General features: G+C 42.0%; 1 protein-coding gene across 14 annotated transcripts in view; it reads right to left on the bottom strand.

Annotated features, from left to right (window-relative positions):
- BRSK2 (BR serine/threonine kinase 2) overlaps window positions 1-18,802 on the bottom strand; it is a 325,870-nt gene that overhangs the window by 93,320 nt on the left and 213,748 nt on the right. For all 14 annotated transcript variants that reach the window (XM_014960001.1, XM_014960011.1, XM_014960006.1 and 11 more), the window contains exons 3-4: window positions 18,424-18,509; window positions 3,201-3,341 (exon numbers count right to left, since the gene is read on the bottom strand). In XM_014960001.1, coding sequence (XP_014815487.1) covers window positions 3,201-3,341; window positions 18,424-18,509 — 227 coding nt within the window. The remainder of the gene's footprint in view (window positions 1-3,200; window positions 3,342-18,423; window positions 18,510-18,802) is intronic.

Here is an 18,802-nt window from a genome sequence, read left to right on the forward strand (position 1 = left end):
CCCGCCCGCCGCTGCCGCATCCCCGCGCCCCACGGAACGGAGACTCCGCCGGGGCACAGCGAGGGTTTGCGGCCTACCCCCCGCCTTGTTTCCGACAGAAAATACAGCCGGCACGGGAGCAGCTGAGAGCAGTGCGGAGGCAGGAGGTGCAAAAGGGATTATTGATTAGGGGCACCCAGCTGAGACAGCTTAAAGGCCCTGCATTCAGGAGAGCAGACACCCAGCATTAGGTGAAAGAAAAAAACACCCGTCATGCCCCAAGAAAAGCTCTTAGGCCAGGACGGCCTTACACCGGCGTCCAAGGAAGCCCAGGTTGCTCTGCCGTTTGTTGCATCATGGCTGCTGAGCACTGCAGCACGGTGCAGAGCCCTCGGAGGGGCAGAGCTGGGAGCAGCAGCAGTGAGGCTGCATCACTGAGCTAACGGCTCCGCTCCGGGCACAGCAGCAACGGAACGCAGGAGCCCACCTAATACCTCTGCACGGCGCTGGCTGTTCGCACCCACGCCTGCCCGTGGGTCCCTAGCACGGCACAGCGCTACATGCACAGGAAAGTCCTTAGAGAAACCTACAGTGGGCTATCTGTAACCTTTCCCCCACGGCCAGCCTGTACCACAAAGCCCCTTCAGTGACTGCAGCTTGGAGTGAGGTACATCACATCTTCCCACACTGTTTCCATTAAATAAAATAAGAACAGAAAGCTCATACTTTCTTAAAACAACACACCACCAGACTCAAGCTCCAAGCCTATTCTGCTTCTTTCTTTGAGCTGCTTGTTTGAAAACACCTCTCAGACACAGGTGATGTCTCCACACAGTAGCAGCAGAAGCCTTTCACTGACGAGACAATTGGGGAATACGTTCTGATTCTTTGACCCAGGAATACTAGTGTATCAATACATTTTGAGCAGTGAAAGCTGAATGTGGTTGCCTACTGCTGTGAAAGTAAGCCACGGATATTTCACAGTGTTTTGGGAGGTACAGGAAGAAGATGGGACAATGATACGGGGCTGGGGACACCAGGCTATCAATCTATTCTGCCAGTAGGTTAGAGGCACCTACGTTTAGTCATTAAGCAAAGCAGAAGCCTTCATTTTTCAAAGTGGTCATAACTGGATAACCTGGCTGATGAGATGATTTGTCATTTCACTGCCCCACGACAGGACAAGGTCAGGCTTCATTGCTTAGGAAAGCACATTAACTTTTATACTCACACACACACACACACATATATTTATGCATGCTCTGATTTTCAAAAAGGGTTTAATGGTAACTGTCCAGAATACAACACAGAGTCTAATATAACACAGACCACACAAGTCTCAGAGTGACCTGGAGGGAGGGAGAGCTTATGATTTACTGCTAACTTATTCAGCAGTAGCTGCTAGTCGAGTGGGAGTTGGCAAGGAGACAGAGGATTTACTTCTAAACAAGACTACTGCCCACAATCCAATATGTTTAACAGAGGAAAATGGATTCCTCAAGAGAGACATGCACACTGCCTTGAAAATTCTACATACCGTTAAATCTTCAGAGGTGCTTGTCTGCTGAGAGCATCACCATGATCCTCACTCAGTTTACTGAAGTCTGCCATATCAAGAGGTAGCCATCACAAACCCAAAGGACTAGCATGTATGCATATATATGCATACTTTCACAGAAACTTCTATCCCAATGGAGATTCATGTTTCTCTGGAATATTCATTTGGAAGAGTAAATAATTTCTCTTCAGTTGTACTTAAACATTTTTGACTCTTCTTGAACTGGGTCTCTAAGTGTTAAGCCAAGAAGGGAACAGAAACATGTATGTACACAATCCACCAGTGGTTCACTGCCCAGTGTACATAAAAAATAACAGCTGTACAACCTACCAACAATTATGCTGATTGTAAGAAGGTCATGGTCACGCAACCCAGATGATTAGCAGGGAAGAAAAATTGTGGCATTCACAGAATAAAAATTGTCACAGGTCTCGGCCAACAAAAGAAACTTAGATCCTTCAGTTAGGGCCCACAACCTGCTCTTAGCTACTCTGGGAATTTCTCTGAATGTTGTAACCCTACCAGTGCCAGGTAGGCGTTGTCCTCAAGAACCTTCTCACCCTGATCCACCACTTTGAACTGCCTTTTCTGCTAACAGTTTATTCCTCTTAATATATCCTCAAGAAAGGCTCTGATTTCCCTTTCCATTTATTAGAAATGTGCTCTCTTTCAGACTAATATTTCCTGCTGAAGTGAGTCAAAGATGTAGAGGGAGGGGGCTAGAAGAGCAAGTTAAGTATTTAAGCGTCCATTTTTTCTGTGGCCATTTATGCTGTGGATGTCTGGTTTGTTATGTTCCTAGCTCAAAACTGGAGGTAAGGAAAATCACTGTACTGTTACTGAGAGGTAACCACACAGTGCCTGTGCAAATGCAACTACTGCAGTATCTATCAGTGGCCCTCGGCCTCCTGGAGGGGGGGATCTACAGCTGTCTGTGGCTATGGAGAAGCAGCCACACAGACATAATGTAAATGGTCTCCCCCCACCAACCTAACTGCAAAGACCTGATCATAACAACTTGATTTCAGTATAATTTAAATAGCATAAACTTGCTTGGTCCAATTTAAAACTACCTGAAAGCACAGGTTAACCCACACTTGATGGTTAAATCATATGATGGAGTTAGTGAGTACCAATAGTAATCAGATCAAGGAAATTCTTCCCTGCTGGAAAGGAAATTAAAGGCAACAGTGACTCAAATGCCCAGAAGGGACTCAGTGAAGGGTGCCAAAATCCAGCAGATTTCCAAAAACTGGGAGAAGTCATAAAATGACTTTGCTGTATTTGTCATTGTCCCAAGTTTCTTCAGGGACTCATTTTGATATAGTGTATGTAACTCTCCATTATTACCAAGTGCTCCAAGAATGATGGAAATTAAACTGCTTTTCCTTGGTGGTTTTGGTTTTCCTGGTTAAAGCATTCCCGTTGAATAAATTCTCCTCCAGTGAGAAATGACAATCTTTTCCATGAAAAGTCTATCTGTGACTGGTGCACTGTCTCACAGACAGCCAAGAATTAAAAAATACATCAGCACTTTACACAATGCTTTCAGAGCTTTACAACATCAGTTACTTAGTAGTAAGTAAAAGTATCAAGAAATGAGATCCTTTTATTCTGTACTTTTATGTAACAGGTAACTCCCGTTGGAAATGGCAGCACTCACCATATTGAATGACTATGGCAGAAGTCTAAAGCAGAGATGATTTGTCGGAAGAACTTCCTGGCTTCTTTTGGTGTCAATCTTCCCTTTTTTACGAGATAGTCGAAGAGCTCCCCACCTGACACGTGTTCTAGCACCAAATACCTAGAAAACAACAAAGCCAGAATTTTGTAAGCACATTATCATACCAACCTCCTCACACACAGACACAGAGTTATATACAAACACCTCTATTTACATGTGGTTAAGGAGAGCATTTCTGAAAAGAACAGTGGAAGAGAATCAGAATTTTAAAATCCCGAGTGCTCAATATTTTTAACAGGGGTTCTGCAAACTTCAGACATACCACTGTTGAATTCAGTGTTCAATATAATAATGAGAGATAATCTGGAAGCAAAAAATTACTCAAAAGACCAGGAGGGGAAAAAGAGAATAATTAGGTATAAGCTTTCACAGCAGCTCTTAAAGGTACTGTGGAGTGAGACTGCGTACTAAGAAGCCTCAGGTCACCTAACCAAGCTGACAGTTCCTTTATGAAACAGCTGTGGCAAAGCTGCACTCACATACTGTTCTGTCTTGGACACCTGAGAACCAGGCAGATGTCAACAAACTAGAGGGAATTAAAAGAAGGGAAAAAAAGGTGAATAGTTTAAATTATGAAGAAAGATAAAAATAACTACATGTGTGCAGCGTACGTAAGGGCTTCAGCTTTTGCTGCCGAACAGCAGTGATTTGCTGGAGTAGCTGCCCTCCCTTGCGATTCAAATGTGAAAAATGTGACACTGAGTGAATAAATGTGGCACAATGAGGACCTAGGAGCAAGAGAGGAAACTCCAGACCTCACATAGCAGCCCTGGCAGTCACAGAGAGAAGAGTGAAATCTTCTCAAAGGAAAGGACTTGCCATGGTGAACCGTCTTGTTGTTGTAAGTGGGGGTAATGAAAGGCAGCCAAGCAGAGGAAAACTTAGTATAAATCTCTGAAAATGTTGTCTAACAGTTGGAATGAAAGAGTTTCTCCAGGGAAGTGGCAGGAACACCATCAACTGAACCATTTCAAAATAAACCAGATATAATATGGACTAAGCAATAGTCTCATACTGGCAAGAGGATTGCTTGAAACCTCCATGGACTTTTTTTCATCTCTGTTGTGATTCTGTGCTCTACTGTCTCCTTGCTTGTTTGTCCAGATGATACTATTCTAATACAGAATGAAGAAATTATGCAGTAAGATTATTTATTCAGAATCTGAAATGACAAGTATAAACAACAAATTATTATTATTTCTACTGAAAAATCACCTTTGCTCTTTGGCTCTGTTAGCTGGTTTAAACCCTGTAAGAGAGGCAGAAACCTGCGCTCCTCCCTGGCTGCCTGACACCTTTGCAGTGAGTGTCAGGGCTGCATAGCAAGGCATGTAATCTGAAAGGTGGTTTGTGTATAGCACCAATGCAAGGGTTACACAGGGCATTCAAACCTTGGGCAGTTTGTTTGAGAGACATCACCAGAAAACTTGCAAAGAAGAATTAGATATTTGTCCGAATTTTGAGTGTACTTCTCTGACCCCTCCTCCCAACAGCCCAGTGGACCAGCCTGAACTGTGTGAGCAGGATGATCCCCATCTCAACACTTCTTTTATGTACCTCAAGCAGCATAATCTTGGAGGAAATTTCCAAATTTGAAATGGAAAGAGGGGAAGATTATTATAAATTTGGGGACTTAATTATTCCTGTTTTCAATGCTTCCAAAACCAATGGAACAGTTGAAAGAGTAAAAAGCTGTTCTGAGGAAAGTAAGCCTGTCTTAATGATAATGGCCTTGAAGTTGCAGAAGTGGGACCTGAGATCCTGGTCCACCATCAGCTCCTGTGGGACTTCCAGCTGTGCCAGCTCCCAGCCAGCACAAGGAGAAAGCATTTCTGTGCCTTACAGAAATGCAGTAGAGAATGCAGTAAGAGACGGACACTAATATTGTCTTGTCAGCTAAGTAAGTAGTACAAAAGCACAAAAAAAGGGCCAACAAAATGAAATTCTAAACTTCAGGGAATTAGAATGATATTTTCTGCAATTTTTATCAAAATAGAAAGTTACCAGAAATATGGTAATACTGACATTTATTTCATTAAAACGAGTGAAAAAGAGAAAACTATTGACTTGACAATTACATTTGGAATATGTGGGTTATCTTCTTTCCAAGAAGAGATGAACAGTTACCAGACTGTCTACTGAGTACACCTTGGTAATATGGAGATGACCTTATATCTTCATTCCATTTTTTGAGCAAGATATTTGTCATGGTTTGGGCCAGACTGGCCACTGAAATAACGACAGATGCTCTCTTTTACTTCTCTCTCTCTTCAGGGAGAGAAGGATAAGAGAGAAAAGAGACTTCTGAGTATAAAAAAGAAACTAAAACTACTTTAATGAAAATATTAATAAAATAATTAAAAAAAGATAAAATAAAATATATACAAAACTGTATCAACCTCCCAGGGCGATAATCATGTCCCAGCCTGGACTCAGCAATGGGACGGTAACTGGATTCCAGATCTGGATTCTGGAATACACAGATTGGGATCAAAGGCAGAGACTGGGAACACACAGAGTCCTCCTTGGACACTGGTCATTGAGGAAAGAGAGCTGACCCTTTGATCCCTCAGCTTTTATACTGAGCATGATGCAGATGGGATGGGACACCCCGTTGGCCAGTTTAGGGTCCTGTCTGCTCCTCTCTGCAGGTGCGACCCCTCCAGTCTTTTCTGCTTCCGACCCTCCAATGGGGCAAATAACAGTTACTTGACCTTGGTTATTACAGCATTAAGTATAAGCAAGAGCCTCTCTGCACACCATTCCTTGGCATAAATTAGAAACAATCGGGTCTTATCACTCTGGAAGCAGACAGTGTTGATAAAATACGCCATTAATTTCAGAAATTCACTTAGAAGAGGCTTAGCTGAAAAGTAAAATAACTGAAGAGAAAATTGCTTCTGTTTTACCTCCAACCAGGACAATACTGAACTGCTTAGAAGAAAACTGATACACAGTAACCACCAGCACTGGGATGTCCACATTTTCAAGTCCCAATCTTCACTTTCCAAGCCCTGGCTAACAGACACTCTGGTAAGAAGGTTTGCTGCATATTTCATTCTTCCTCCCATACTAGAGACAGATCTGGCAAACTATTCCATATGGCAGACCCAAGCCTGGCATAGAATCAATCCTAAAATTCTCCTTGACAGCTCCCTCTCTCACTGTGCCCAGCAGAAGCTGGATACAGCAGTGCATCTTGCCCCCAAAATTCAAATTGATAGCTGTTTTCTTTTTCTGGGAGGTATTTTACGAAGATGATTGCAGTTACAGGCACACAGAACACTCTCTGCACTGGTTTCAAATGCAGAGTTTTGGAAAATTACAGATCCAGCATTTCTGTCACCCACAGCAGGAACTGCAAAGCAATTTATTTTCATCAACTTCATCTTATTAAAACCACTCAACAAAAATGCACTGACACGTTGTATGAAAAATAAAACAAATTGAAAGACAGGGAGCATTTACAAGGTTATTCATTTTTGCTTGCCACCTAGAAGCACCAGATATAATAATGGAAATGAACAGGGGAGAACATTTGAAAAACATTTGAAAAGAACATTTGAAAAAGATTTGTGCCTATGACAAGTCAAGGGACACAGAGAAGCACAGCGATGATGTATTCTGATCTGACAAAGCCCCCAACGTGACAGGAGTGAGAAGGATGACAAACACATTCCCCAGTGGTCAAGTGCAAGAAATAAATGCTGCAGGGATTGTTCCACAAGTACTAAGCTGTTACGTTGCAGCTAGGGTTTCTAAGTTTGGATTTGCAGCTGGTCACCCGCCAACCCTATTGCCTCCAGTACAATGCGGGGTTTTTTTTAGGATAGCCCCCAACGAGGAGATTTTCGATTAAAGAAGGGCATAACTCAGCACCTGCCTCCATCTCTGTGCAAGCCAATGTTCTGCTGGTGCATTACATGGCACAGTAGTAGTACACATGTTACTTCCAAACAGGCCAACAAGAGGGGTTTAAACATTTCCAAGCGTTGCACTGGTTCTAACTATCACTGTACAGCTTACACAACCCCCACGAAATGCCGTGTGTCTGTATCTATCCCTCTATCTGTGTGTGAGTGTGTCTGAGTGACTCCATAAAAGAAGAGAATACACTTAAAAAGCCAAACAGAAAAAGCAAAGGAAATAAAGATAATTATTCCAGAGGCTGGAAAATAAGGCATACAGACACTACATCTTTCCTGAATCTGTGGCACAGAAGATAATCCAGGTCTCCTGAGTCCACATCAGCATCTAAAACCCTTTACTTTAGCAAAGTGCCATAGGATTGGAAGTATGCCAATGCCAACTCTTGGAGGATCTAGTAGAAGGTAAATAACAGATAGCCTGTAGGGGAGAAAAACACTAATAAGTATTTTCTCGAGTTTCCACTTCCCTTTTATCTTTCCCAGATATGACAGGTTCTCATCTCACGACAGTACTACTTTTCCCATTTCCTCTAAGCAAGCCAGCGAATTCTAAAAATCCCAGAAAAGTAACCAGAATTAGTCTCCTATTACATTTGGAGATGAAAAGCAACTTACTGGTGAATGAAGCTTTTTTTAAAAATTCCTGTTTATGTAATATTGACAACATCAGTCTTCTCACTATAAAAACATAGGAAACCCTGCTCTGTAGTAGCCATTGCAAGGAGGTTCAAGGAAAGGAAAGACCCAGCCTGGCTGGTAGCATGCACACAACCTGCTGTGATAATACAGACAGGAGCTATGTTAGTATGAAGGACTCTGTAAGACCACTTAGCTCTCACATCTTGGATGCTCTGAACACATGCTAGCTCTTCTAATCCTTACACTTCACATGACAGAAGCATTACAAGTATTAACCTCCTATTCTTTACTGATAGGGAACCACGAAGCAAAGTGACTCGACCAGGTTCCAGTCACCCAGTATCACAGCTTGGATTAGCACCTGTGGTCCCTTGTGCCTTCTGCTCCATGCTGTTCCCACCACCAATTTCCTTTCTGCTTGCTAGGACACTGGAAGGGCAAGAAAATATCAGGCTTGTGCAACTCATATAAAGCCAAGCACAATGTGGTGTTAAAAATAAATTCTTGATTACTTGTTTTCCTCATTAGATATATTCTCTAAGAGGTTGCAAAAATTTTCACAGGCCACAGTGTGCTTTCATAAAGCCACCAACATCTTGCCCGATATCTCATGTTCCTGCTACATGCCAAGACAAGAAACAAAAAATCTCTGTTTAAGTTTCAGAGCTTCTATCTATTCCCTTTGCCATTTTGCCATCTGCATCCCATCATCACCACCTCCCCAGTAAAAGCTAATAAGTTCCTAACCTCAAATGACCCACTACATATCATATTAGCTTATAAAAGCAAGCTTAGAATAGAATAATCCTAGGGTCTTTTCTTAATTTCTTTTTGGTTCATTTTTATTTACTCTTTCAGGAACCAAACCAGTAAAGAAGTAATAACAAAAACTAAACAATATAGCAAAGGAGGGGTGATTTCTGCATGTGAAAGAGATGGAGTAGCCAAGATGAATGTGGAGAAATGTGGTCTTAAAACTACCTTTGTACCCCTCAGATTCTGGCTATACCAGGAGCCAGCATACACTCCAGAGCTCTCTAATTCACAGTAGCCTCCCCGTGGTTGACTGTGGCTTGTTCTGTAGTTTAGAGTGGAAATTTAATAAAAGAGCACTGTGCCTCTCCTCCTCATCACCCTGACTTTCCTGTATCCTGGGGATCACAAGATGTGACAACCCACCAGTTTCACATCATTCCTGCATCCTTCAAATCATTTTAGTCTTTTCCAAGTCCTGCATGTCAGAAGGACTCCTACATAGATGATGGTCCTTTTTCCCCTGGGAACGATCAATAAATATCCAGCAATCAACAACAATTTTGTCTATAATCATCATATATTCTGGTTATATCCAACTACGCTAACTACCTGACAGGGCTGTGACTTTATGATGACACTACCACAAGTTAAAAAAAAAAAAGAAGCCATGACTTTTGCCCCAAAACACACAGAAAAAATTTGCAAAATTTAGAGAGATAAAAAATCAGTACAGTTTTCTTCCTTTTCTCCCGAATAAACTAAGATGTTGGTTTTCATCTCTAACATCTTTGGCTGTCCTATCATCACCTCAAACACAACAAGGCTAAAAGAGAACTCAGCCTCGCTACCCCATTCAACTTCTTCCTTCCTCTACCCCTGAGGACCACACTGCTTGTTTGATAACAATTCAGGTTTGTAGTGTGGGTGTTACCTTTGACTCAGGCTTTCTTCAGATCTCTACAACTCGGTTGTACTCGTATCTGTTACATGTTTTCTTTATTATACCTCTAGGATAATGTTTTTCCTATCCACAGGGCTGAAATTTCATGTCCAATTTTAACCAGATGTCTTGTATCTAAATTAATTTTGGGGAGGGACTCTTTATCAGGGAGTGTAGCGATAGGACACGGGGTAACAGTTTTAAACTGAAAGAGGAGAAATTTGGATTAGATATTAGGAAGAAATTCTTGACTGTGAGAGTGGTGAGACACTGGAACAGGTTGCCCAGAGGAGTTGTGGATGCCTCAACCCCGGAAGTGTTCAAGGCCAGGCTGGACGGGACTTTGAGCAACCTGGTCTGGTGGGAGGTGTCCCTGCCCATGGCAGGGGAGCTGGAACTCGATGATCTTTAAGGTTCCTTCCAACTCTAACCATTCTATGATTCTAATTCATCATCATCTCTTTCACTTTGATAAATACATTCGTGTTTCACTGCTCGCAATTCAAAACAGATATCGGATCATCACTGCAATATCATTTTCTTAGCTTTCCACTTTGATCATTCCATCTATGCCTCCATTGTCTCCTTTCTTCATACTGTATCTAACATGAACTAGCTGTCTTCACTTCTAGACACCTTGTAGCCCCTTCTGTAGGCAATCTAGGATCTCTTCCTTGGCCTCTGAGGCTGACTTCTGTCTGACCAGCCTCCAAAGCCACGTTCCACCATCCACTTGTTAAATATCCAGATGAACAATTCTGTGCTCTTAAAACACCTCCCCCTACACTTGGAAAAGCATCATCGTTAATGACAGAGCTACATTATTGTTCTTCTTCAGCTCCTTCCTGAAGACTGTTCTTTGCTGTGATGCTTGCACACAGCTTGGACTTCCCCATTGCAGGGTTGCCAACAGTTGGTTTGCGTTTTGGATTGTAAGCTAACTATGACATAGGCTCTGTTTTTGCCCCATTCTTGTCCAGTGCCAGCACAGCAAGGTCTTCTCCATGACCAGATTGTCTTTGTGCTATAATATTATGAAGGCATAACTTACGAGAGCAATAAGGACACTTTTGGTGGTGATTTCTCCTTCCCATCTGGTGGATTATGCTACAATTTACTAAAGGGTGCCTTTGTCCAAGCCCTAGGAAGCTTTGAGGAATAACTCACAGAGCCCTCACTGAGGCAAGGCAGCTACATGCTACCTCTTAAGCAGGACTGCAACAAAAGAAACAGCCATGTCTGGAAAAATGCTGTTAAAGAAAGACTAACTGGCACAGAGAACACTGGGACCAGGCATTACAAGATATTTATGGCAAAAAAACCCCAAAAAACAAACAAACACACCAGTTATCTGTAAAGAACAAAAAGCTGCCTTTAAGCCATTAGCAAGAATGGTGTGAAATGCTAAAATTCTTGCCAGATGGGATTGCCCGCAGCAGCCCATCACTATACATCCCCGTGCGGGTAGGCAGCTCCTGTTTTCTCAGCCTTATAGAGGAAGACAATTTACGAGACATTCCCAGCTACACAAATTAGGTCCTCTGGGGCAATACAGAAGTATTTATTATTATAAAAGTGTTAAATTGATAGAGATCTCTAGATGAAAGCTCATACTGAAACACAAAGTATTTCAGGTAAATATTATAAATGCAAAATTAAGAGTCACAAGAAATACTCTCTGGTGTGCTAGGAATGGTAGTCGATTCACACAGCTTCTTGTTTTAGTGAGGCAATAGAAGGTTTGTTCATTAGGGCATGTGATTAGCTGTCTGTTAGGGAACCAGTTAATAATCCAGAGTAATGATCAGACAAGGGGTAGTGGTTGTAAACTAAAAGAGGCTAGATTTAGAGTAGATATAAGGAAGAAACTTTTTACAATGAGGATGGTGAGACATTGGAAGTGGTTGCCCAGAGAGATGGTAGATGTGCCATCCCTGGAAACATTCAAGGTCAAGTTGGATGGGGCTCTGAGCAACCTGGTCTAGTTGAAGATGTCCGTGCTCATTGCAGGGGGGTGGTTGGGCTCGATGACCTTTAAAGGTCCCTTCCAACCCAACTATTCTATGATTCTATGGTATTTACACATACGACACACAACCTCACTTAAACCTAAGCAAGTAGCCTGAATGTACCACTGGGTACTAACACACACCACTGGGTGATGTTCTAGGACTTTTACTAAATCAGAAGTTAGACTGGATGTCCATGTGGCACTGGCTAGCTTTTAAGATACAGAACTTCGGATGTCCACCAAGATGCAAAACCCAGATGCAGTTATATCGACAGAGATACACACAAAGGCAAGAAAAATCAGTAGAGTTTCTGCTTGCTTCTTCTGTGCTCAAAAGTTTACTGTTTTGTGATGCCTATGGGTAAGACATTTAATGAAATGACCACACCTGATGAGAAGTTCAGCTACTCTGTTTTATAGCTGATTATTATATGAAAATAATGAACATAATCCTAAAACTGGGGAACATGGCATGGATCAAGACACTGCTGAGTTGAGGCAGATGTCTAAGCAATTACTGAGGCAAGGGACATGTCATTCTTTTCTATCCCTATGTTTATTAGTGCCCACATCTGTAAAAACCTTTCAAACTTTGGCCACAGAATCAAACACAAATGGAAATGGCTGCAGCAAAAATGGAGGTACTAGGCACTGACAGCAATCTTGATGAATGCTGAACCATCTCACAGCAAACCAAAATCCCTGGCAGATTATTCAGGAGAAACTAGCTACTCCTTGTGACTAATTCAGCTAAGAGCTAGAAAACTCATTACATTTCAAAGCTCTGGTGAATCAGCAAGGGATATGTCTGGAATGGCAGACTGCTGAAGAAAAGCCTCTAGAAGAAAAAAGTCTTGGCAATTCCTCTTCCATGCTACTGCCCTACATGCAAAATGTCCTTCCATATGTATATATGAATGGACATATGTGTAGCAGGGAAGAAGTTAAAAGCTGCCCAGCCAAGACTGACATGTTGTAGCTCTTTGACGGCTTTTTCACTGCACTGTTTTCTATTGATTAAATAATCTCTATCAGATATTAAGCCCCTTGTTATTGGCACAGCCTATAAATTATTCAGAAGTTATATAAATTCTTATGGTGGGCATGAATTTTTAAACCCTAATTTGGCATCAGGCCAGGAATTATTTTTTTTCCCCCCTTGCCTCCAAGAAAATGTGCATGCATTAGATTTTTTTTTTTTCCAAAAGACAATTTTAACTCTAGTCTGCTTGTTTGAATGGAGATTGTATTTGATTGCTCATTATGTTTGGATATGAACAGGTTGGGGCTTTTGGGGAAAAGAGAGATAATAGAAGATTACGCTGTTCGCTCTATACCTTTGATTTATTGGGGATTAAAGGTGTTTTGAGCAGTGCCTTCATGGCGTGTAGTCATGCATTGCCAAGGCACTGCAGCAGCCATCCTATTTGAGCAAACAATATGGAATGGATCCAGCCAGAGGGATCCTCAGCACAGGATTGGCAGAGCTGAGACAACACTCATCAGCTCACTGCTGCAATTCTGCTAGCGACCATATATATACTTTTGGGTTTTATTCTTCAGAGCTAAGTGGCCTTTCCTTTAACAGCTAGGGCCCAGACACACACAACATTGCTTACTGGAGCCTGAAAAAGAAATTAGGCATGTAAAAATACTGTGGCTCTGGAGCCACATCTCCCCTTGACCTTTGCTTACATCACAGAATTGCTCTACTATAGGCCTGTTCACTCCCAAGCCCAGCATCATGGCCTGGGCAGTATCCAAGCACACACGTCAGGCAGTCAGCAGAAGATACAGTCAGGCTTTTGGGTAGAGCTTATTAAGACCGTGTCGCACAGGGTGTAGTATTAATCATCACCACCACCTCTGTGCAAGCCCTGCATTGTGCCAGGCCGGCATCCCTCCTGCAAGCGGTGACACCTGTCCTTGGCATAGCCCCCTGTCCCCTTCCCCTGGCCTCCAGCCAGGTCCTCATCTCCAGGCCCACCCTTGACTCAAAACCTCATCTGCACTGGCTCCACTCCTACAGCTAACTGCATTTGCCTTGGCTACATGCTCTTGTAATTCATGACAGTACTAAAACAAGTCAACAACAACAGAAAAGGGGTCAAAGTAGCTGGTTATGAATATTTCTCATAATTCTAATCAAGTCTCAGGTGGAACATCATTTCGTTTTCTAATCCTGTTCTATTTTCTTTTCCTGTATCCACAGCATCTGACACCCCACAACCAGATTACCATGAAGCAAACCTACCACAAAATCAACTTTTAGAACTGAGCCTTTGGAGCCACTCCAACTTTCTGAACCCTCCTTCTGCCTTTAGACAGGTTTCCCCACAGATGGATCGAATGTCGAAGTCCTGGGCTACCAATAACAGAAAAACACACAGAATCCTTTTTTCTCTTTCTTGCCTTCTCTGGCACCTCACAATCAGTTTTCAACAAAAATAAACAGAATTACAGGAAAAGCCTGCAGGAGAGGACCGGCAGCACGAACGCCTCTGCAGACACCACCAGAGTTTTAAGTCTTTGACTCCTGCTGTCAGCTGATCTCATTTAAGTCAGAAACGTGAGTTGTGCACAGGTAGGAGGGCATTTTAATTTTGTTATCTGGCTCATTGGGAAGCACCTTCACCTCTGAAATCAGGAGGTGGTGTGTTGTGGTTTGCAATGAGGTTTGGGCACTTGCCCAGTCATAGCACTGTACTGCTGAATGAGAAGGGGACTTCTCGTGCTTAGAAAAAGAGCTGATGAATGCACGGTGCATTTCAGAGAACAATATTCTGGTGTCCACTCTTTCTCTCAAAGCAGGTTCCTGTTTAAAATGCTGACCAAGTTGGACAACATAGAGATTTAAAATAAATGCTCCCACAAAATTTGAAAATCTGAAATCTTAAGCGTGAAGATTTGAAAATTAATAGATATAAATCTATACATATATATACAAATATCTGTATGCACCTATAAATAGAAATTTACAGATATATATGTACAGACATTGATGGAAAGAAAATCAAGAAATAATAGTATAAACATCCGAAAAAAAAAGGGTATGGATGGTCCTAGGATGTCATTACTCTATCTCATTTCCACTCCACACCAAACCCTCAATCATTTAAGCTAAATAATCAAATGAGATCAAATGGATAATGCTCCCCTGTTGGGAGTTCTGGAGCAAAACTGTACCAGTCAGCTTTATCCCCTTTGGAAAGGAAAGGCCCATCTCCTGTGGACTATATGATGGCACTTAGGCTGCCATGCTAATAGCAACTCCGGCAGTGGGACAATTGCTTTTCTAAGATCAGAAGGAAAGCTGAATTTACTGCATAAAATGCAGTAAATGTACATATCAGAGATTTAAGAATAAAGCAAAAGATTGCTTCCTAGAAAAAAATCCAAGCCAACCACTCATGAAGGACTGGGCTTTGCATGTTTCCTCCTATTTAATCCTCAACAAGTCTGCTAATGACAACCTCCTGCTCATTCACAGTGGCAGTGCTGCTAACAGTGTAAGAACTCCATCTTCCTCTCCAGCTGCTACACAAATTCCATCTAGGTCCAATTCAAAAGACCTTTTCTACACATAGCACAGACAAAAAAAAAACCATCATCCAGGTTCACATGGTTCATTTGCAATGCAGAAATCATATGACCAAAGGAGTGTTTCCCCTCCAATATGCACTACAGAGCGCAACAAAACTTTGTTATCAGCTTTGTTATCACCTTGCTTATTCCCTTAGTTTATTTACATTTCCCTAAAATTCCTGACTGTCTGAACTTGGTTAGTCAAAATGACTGGTGCATACACAAGTTTTGGTAGGTCATTGACCACTCCCCATTATGAACCAGCAATATAAGTTCTTAAGCAACTCTGGGCTTACCCCATACCAGGCTATTTTAGCTCATTCTTGATCTTTAAAAGGTGAGGACAAGCCCCCTTCCTGGCTGTTTTTTCTATTAACATTATATGATGGGAGAGGGAGGCATAGATTGTCTATAGCTATTTCTAAATTACCTATTACTGTGGACTCCCAATCTTGCTTGAAGGCCGCCAGTGTGATAATACAACAAATATGAAAAAATTAAGCTGTCAGTAATATTGCTATTTTAGCCAATAAAATGTCTATCTGAGGTGGTACCAGCACCCATGTAGAGAGCCACAGTGCAGCTGTGTCTTTCCCTATGCACCTAGAACTGTTGTCCACTGTCTTACTAAGTAAGACGACTCAAAATGCTGGATAAAGAGCTGGAAGTTGCAGAGCCGATAGCCATCTCCATCTCTCCAGCCATCTTGGTAAAAAAACCTCCAAAACAAACAGAAAATGACTGCTAGGCTAACACACATCTGCTAACAGATTTTTATTATTTTTTAAAACTCGTTTTCAATGTTAAATAAACTGTGGAAAAAGGATTTGATTCATGGTTGCATTAGGAATCTACTCAGCCAAAGCCCCTTGTCACAAATTAAATCATAAACCAAAAGTCAAACATGATTTGTGAAATTAACATTTATCGAGGAAATACTCCCCAGCACTGCATCGTGATTAGTCTCTGGCATCTGAAATATCACCCATAATTCACGAGCTCCTCTAAACCATGCCGCTACTGTTACTGCTGAGATGACATGCATGATGGAAAGGTGCTGTAACAACCAGAGAGCAATCCCTTTTTTGATACTGGTGAGAACCAGAGGTCACTGTGTCTTATTATTTGCCAAAGTAGATGCATACACACTTCTCAGCCCCCACACACTTGTAGCCCTTCGCCGTTCCACAGGCACTCTCTTCCACAGCTTAGATTTATTCCAAGGCTATGGCCGTTTCTAATTTTGAGCACAGAGGCTTGGCAGAAGCTCTGCATTGTGCTCTTTCTTTAATATAGTGACTAATAAAAAATGAAAGGTAATTAACAGTCATTGGCTCTTTCATGGAATCAGTGTCTTTCAGCAGAGGGATTCAGTGCCTTTGTGGGGAGATGCAGACGGCTCAATCCTACAGGCAGAGAAGCTACAGCACAAGGAAGACTTAGTGATTGTGAAAGGCTAAACGGTCACTGGCAAAGCACACTTTGGAGCTCAACATTTTTTAGAAGCCAGAATATCCATATTAAGCTTTAAAGTAGGGAATGCTTCCCTTGTCAAGGTGATTTTCAGCAGGAAGATATTTTCCTGCCAAGGAATGCTGTCATTTTTTTGGAAATCTTGGTGTAAGACCATCCCCAGATATTTTTCACGTGAAGCAAAATAGGCCCCAAGTCTTTTGGTTAAGTAAGGAGAGCTCAGTTCAGCTGCTGGCTTCACAGGCATTCAGAGCAAGAAGAAAGGTTCAGCATCTCTATAACCCATCCCCTTGCTCCAAGGGATGATCATGGCATTTCTTCATGTATTCATACATTGTCTCCACTGCTCAAGTATACTACACCTGCCTGGAACACACCAGCTGTGTGCTGTGTGTTTGTGTGTGCGTAACTGTGCATACCTAAGACTACACACCACACAAAGGAGCACAAAGAAGAATATTCCCTCTCTCTTAATCAAAAGAAAGCCTGGGGCCTTATCCTACCCCTCTTTTAACCAGAATACAGACAAGTGTACTCTTACAAACGGTGACCCTCTTTTTGGGATTAAAGGAGAACTTATTGGTTGTAAAGACTCATTTCCCTTTGCTACCCTTCTCCTGCACGCAGAGCAGGCTACGTTAGATCTGGGCCACTGTCCTCAGCTGGGGCAAACTGGGCTTAATGGAGCCACGACTGTTTATGTCGTTGAGGTTAGAGCACTTGGCATGCAGCTCAGAGAACATCTGAGCCAGCCTCCACCTCGTGCCTGCACTCGCTCACTCTGCAACCGCATTTCACCACGGATGGCAGGCTCTGCCCCAAAGGAGGATGGGGAATCCAAAAGAAATTACTGCTTGCTCTAGTAAGCTAACCCTTAGGCACAGAGGCCTTATTTCTCAGAACAGAAATTCATTGCTCCAGTAACAAGACTGGCTGAATAGTCCGTGAGGGATTGTCACCTCCATTCTACACACTTTCTTTGGGTAAACAGTCATTCCCTTCTTGCGTTGTGACATTAAGGAGAGGTCACCAATGGATGGTGGTTTTTCAAAATAGTTTAATTTTTTTTAACCACTCTCTTCTACTTGCCATAACCTGTTAAAAGGCTGAAAATAACACTGAGTTCCCTACTGGGTTGCCCTTTTCCATTTGGAGAACATTGATTTTTTTTTCCTGTTGTGCCAAGATTAATGTGGCCTGTTTGTTTGACAACAGATTCAACATATCTAGTGCCCTGTCAAGCTAAAATGACTCTGTCTGTGGACAATATTCCTGTCTGGCACTGGCAATGATCTGAAAAAAAAAAAAAAAGGCTTTGCTACTTAACTGTCACTGCGGAACCATCAGGAGATTTCAGCAACCCTTAAAACCAAAAATTATTATTGATGGGGCAAATTTAAAATATTGTTAGTGAGAGTTGAATGAAAACTACTAAGCAAGGGAGGTTATCCAAATTATCCACTGTAACACTCTGTTACAGTTTTGATTCAAAATGGTTCCAGATCCTAGAGGTACAAACCTTCCTCCCCTCTTGCTGTTTTATAGAAAACGTTCATTTGTCCTCTCTCCTCCATTTTAAGTAGGAAACAGCAGATAAGTAAAGCACAGAAAAGAAAATGAAAAAAGCCAAGGAAATAAGGAGAGTTCCTTCTTCATCCAAGCACCAGATATCACACGGGCACCAGCTGAGGGTGAAAACACCCCCTGCTCCATTCTTTCAGAAACGTTACCAAGTTTCAAACCCCTCATCTCCCTCCCTTCCTTCCTCCTTCCCTTCCCCTTTCTCTGGCAAAAGCCAGTAATACCTACAAATATTTTTTATTTTCGTAAACATCATGCAGCTTTAAAACGTGAGGATGTTCTATCAACTTCAGGATGGCTATTTCCCGCTCCACCTGGAAGAAACAAAAAGAAAGAGAAGATTAGAAGCTTGATCTTATAATACATTAGGTATTGTCACACATTTTCTTCCCATTTATCCATTTTCCACTCGGCTTTATATGCAGAGGATACGGCAACTTATAACAATGTACCATATTTAGCACTCATATAACTTAAGAAAAAATCAATTTATTCAGCCTCAGCAATCCCTGCCCTGCAGAACATAAAACCAGCAAAATTTTATGGTTGAAAGAAAAGTTTCAAATCTACCAAAGGGAATTAGCTAAAGGAATTACATGAGCATTCA

The sequence above is a fragment of the Calidris pugnax genome, unplaced genomic scaffold (assembly GCF_001431845.1).
Source record: "Calidris pugnax isolate Ruff unplaced genomic scaffold, ASM143184v1 scaffold435, whole genome shotgun sequence".
Classification (NCBI taxonomy): Eukaryota; Metazoa; Chordata; class Aves; order Charadriiformes; family Scolopacidae; genus Calidris; species Calidris pugnax.